The sequence below is a fragment of the Sinocyclocheilus rhinocerous genome, unplaced genomic scaffold, assembly GCF_001515625.1.
Source record: "Sinocyclocheilus rhinocerous isolate Xijiao unplaced genomic scaffold, SAMN03320098_v1.1 scaffold3761, whole genome shotgun sequence".
NCBI classification, from domain to species: Eukaryota; Metazoa; Chordata; class Actinopteri; order Cypriniformes; family Cyprinidae; genus Sinocyclocheilus; species Sinocyclocheilus rhinocerous.
The window spans coordinates 49,466-52,678 of NW_015640528.1; the positions used below are offsets into that span (position 1 = coordinate 49,466).

Genomic DNA, 3,213 nt, shown 5'->3' on the forward strand with positions numbered 1-3,213 from the left:
ATATATATGGGAATATAAAATGAGTTTTGTAGTGAGTTTGTAATATAAGTCAATATGACTGACTGAAATTATTATTATTATTAATACATATATATCAAATAATTGGAATACATTAAGATCTTCCCATTAAATTAATTTACATAAATGTAGTTGAACTGGAACTTCTATCCTGAAACCTGTTTAAGTTGTTCAGCTTTAAATTAAACAGCAGTTGTTTCAAGAAGGATCGTCAACTCAAGTCCAACAATCAATGGCTTTAATTAAAAAGCATTTGTGCTTTAGGTCAAACACTCAGTGTGAGACTGATGAGACGGATCTAGACCCATTATATCTAGAAAAAAAGAGAACAATATTCATTTTCAACAGTGTTTGAGTGAAGTACAAATTAGTCAAGCAATGCATATTTAATTCCTGAATAGTTTGATTTCTCCATGTAACAGCAGAAACACTGTTTTATACACCATCTTTAGGTTTTTTTTCTTCTGAGGTCATTTTAGAAATGTATGGGGACATAATAATAATGTTGATTATTGCGATAAATCAACTATAATCTGACCTGAAGCTTCTGAGAATCAAATAACCGCATTAATTACAGTATCAAAGTAAATATTTGTTTTCTTTATCTAGTGCATGGTTGGAATCCTTTGACGTTCCAGGAATTTCCTCCACATTTTCCTGCAGGAATGCAGAGCAGAAAAGACGGAATGGAAAAGTTGAAGGTTCACTGTTTTTATGTCACGTGCTCGACGAGTGTTGTGTGTTTTTCTCAGTAAGTCTCTTTGTGCAGGAAACAATAATCAGACAACAGATGCGCCGATAGATAAACAGTACAGCTGTTGTGATCATGACTGGCTTCAAATGAAATGAGAGATACATGCATCTGTGTTTTGCATTTACATTTGTCTATAAAACCTGGTCTTATATCTGGCAAATTATTAATAATCTGATTCTGAAAGTCACGTTATTTTCACACACAGCAGTTGCCAATTCAGAAATCTGTGCTGTATATTTCTAACTTTGTGTCGATGTACTTAATCTGCATATTTCTCTCCTGATTCACACCAGAACACTTTTTCACTGGAGGAAGCGTTATTATGGATTATAGACTTGTATTTGAGTTAAAAACGTCTTAATGATGGATTTGTTTCAGTTTTTGTCTTCTCCAGATGTTAACTGATGGACTGGAGTGCTGTGGATTACTTGTGGATTATTGTGATGTTTTTATCAGCTCTCATTCTGACGGCACCCATTCACTGCTGAGCATCCATTGCTGAGACACTGATGCAGTGCTTTAATTTTTGGGTGAACAATTCCTTTAAGGTTCCTGGTCTTATTGTGAATGCTTCATCAATGCATGCCATTCAAAAACTGTCTTTGTAATCTCTCAACAGAATGCAATCACTTTCTCAGATGATGGGAAGAAACTGTTGTATATCTCCATCTTACTGAGCAAACAAACCAATCAAATTGTGCTTCCATGAATTTTACTCAAGTTTTAAAGTCATATCTCAGTAATCTCAAACAAGCAAAGCATTTCAGTTACAATCATAACTAAAGGACGAACTTGAGTGTGAAAATCTAGTCAGTGATCAGTTTATAAACCAAAAAAATCCTTTATATTTTCACAAATTATAATTTACGTTATTTTTATTTTATTGTGTGTATTGGTAATAGTGTTGGTAATACAATCATAAAATTGGGTTTTAAACGGAAATAACGAGACAAATGCTACTGTTTCCACTGTATACTTACATTTAAGTTTAAGTGTCTCATAAACCACAACAACAAAAGCAGACAAGCACGCAGCCGGGGTTTATTTCCCGGGATTATGACGTCACCGGCAAGCCCCGCCCCCGACTCGCTTTCGCACTCTGCACGTACGGCAGTTAAACACGTTGAGTTCCAGTGTTGCCAGGTCCGCGGTTTTCCCGCGGAACTGGGATACTTTAACACTGTTTCTGCGGGTTGTTTTTCATGTCCGCGGGTTGAAGCGACCCTAATAACGTGAATGCGAATTTTACCAGGGGAACCCCGCCAAAAAATCGTGCATTTTACCCGTCGGAACGCGATTTGTACCGGTGAAATCCTCCTCCCTCCAGGAGCAATTGGGCGGGTTTTGTTGTGAAAACCTGGCAACCCTGGTAATAACTGCCCGCCGTGGGCACAGCAGCCGTCAGCGCGCGGTTTACGAGGAGAACGTCGCGTCAGAGCTTCACTTTTCCGCGCCGACGGCGATTTAAACCCCTTCGCAAAAAGTTTCGTTGACGCGCGCGTGACGTCAGATGTAACGGGCGACGCTTCCCGTTCGCTGTCAGTGTGCGTGTGTTTGATTGTTTGTCCTTAATCGTTAAACTCGGAGGGAAGTGTAGGTAGGCATGGGGGCCAAACAGAGCAGTCCCGCTGCCGACGGGCGCACGCGAGCGTACTCGGGCTCGGATCTCCCGTCGAGTAACGGCGGCGGCGGCGGCAGGACGGCGGCTGTGGCGATGCGGTATCACGCACACGGCGCCTCAGGTGCTACATCTTCATCGTCGCCTTCGTCGTCAGCGGCGGCCGCCGCGCACTTTACCGGCTCCAGGCGACCACAGTCGAGCATTACTATACCGAACTCGGGAGCGTACAGTTCTCAGGAGTCCGGTAACAGCACACCGGAGGAGAACGGCGGGGAGAGAGAGCGGTCCGCCGGCGCTCCGAGACTGTTGATCGGATCGTTGCCAGCTCACCTGTCGCCTCATCTCTTCGGAGGTAAGAGTTTGATTAGTTACAGGTTCTAGTCCACCCGAGCAACAACCAGTTTCAGTGTTAAACCAGATCTGTTCCCGCCTGTTATGATAAACTGACCCATGCGCAATGTACTGTCATTGGTAGTTGATATGTGTGAACTACCCATATAAATATGCAAGAAAGCCTGTTATATCATGGCCTTGAAATTTCACATCAACACTTTTATGTTAATATCAATGCAAATGTTTATGTAAATGTGTGTATATATACGTGTGTGTATATATATATATATATATATATATATAAGTTTGAGAGGTTAAAGGGGTTACGTGTCAAGCTCACACTTGTTGTTTGTCAACTACTCATCTTATGAGAGTTAATGGATCAACCCTTGTGAAGTTTGAACCTTCAGTGTTTTAGTTTAGAGGAAAACTTGACTATTAGTTTTCTAGTTACAGGTTCTAGTCCACCTGAGCAACTACCAATTTC

The 3,213-nt window shown here is 41.2% G+C and overlaps 1 protein-coding gene across 1 annotated transcript; it reads left to right on the forward strand.

Moving 5' to 3' along the window:
• The first annotated feature begins 2,168 nt into the window (after window positions 1-2,168).
• On the forward strand, window positions 2,169-2,822 carry LOC107753371 (E3 ubiquitin-protein ligase ZNRF2-like). The gene has a single exon (XM_016569510.1). It carries the CDS (start codon window positions 2,376-2,378, stop codon window positions 2,772-2,774), a length of 399 nt encoding a protein of 132 aa, XP_016424996.1. The 5' UTR covers window positions 2,169-2,375; the 3' UTR covers window positions 2,775-2,822.
• The last annotated feature ends 391 nt before the right edge of the window (window positions 2,823-3,213 follow it).

Bases quoted from the DNA above. Each gene is read 5' to 3' on its own strand.
- LOC107753371 (XM_016569510.1), top strand. From the start codon at position 2,376: ATGGGGGCCAAACAGAGCAGTCCCGCTGCCGACGGGCGCACGCGAGCG.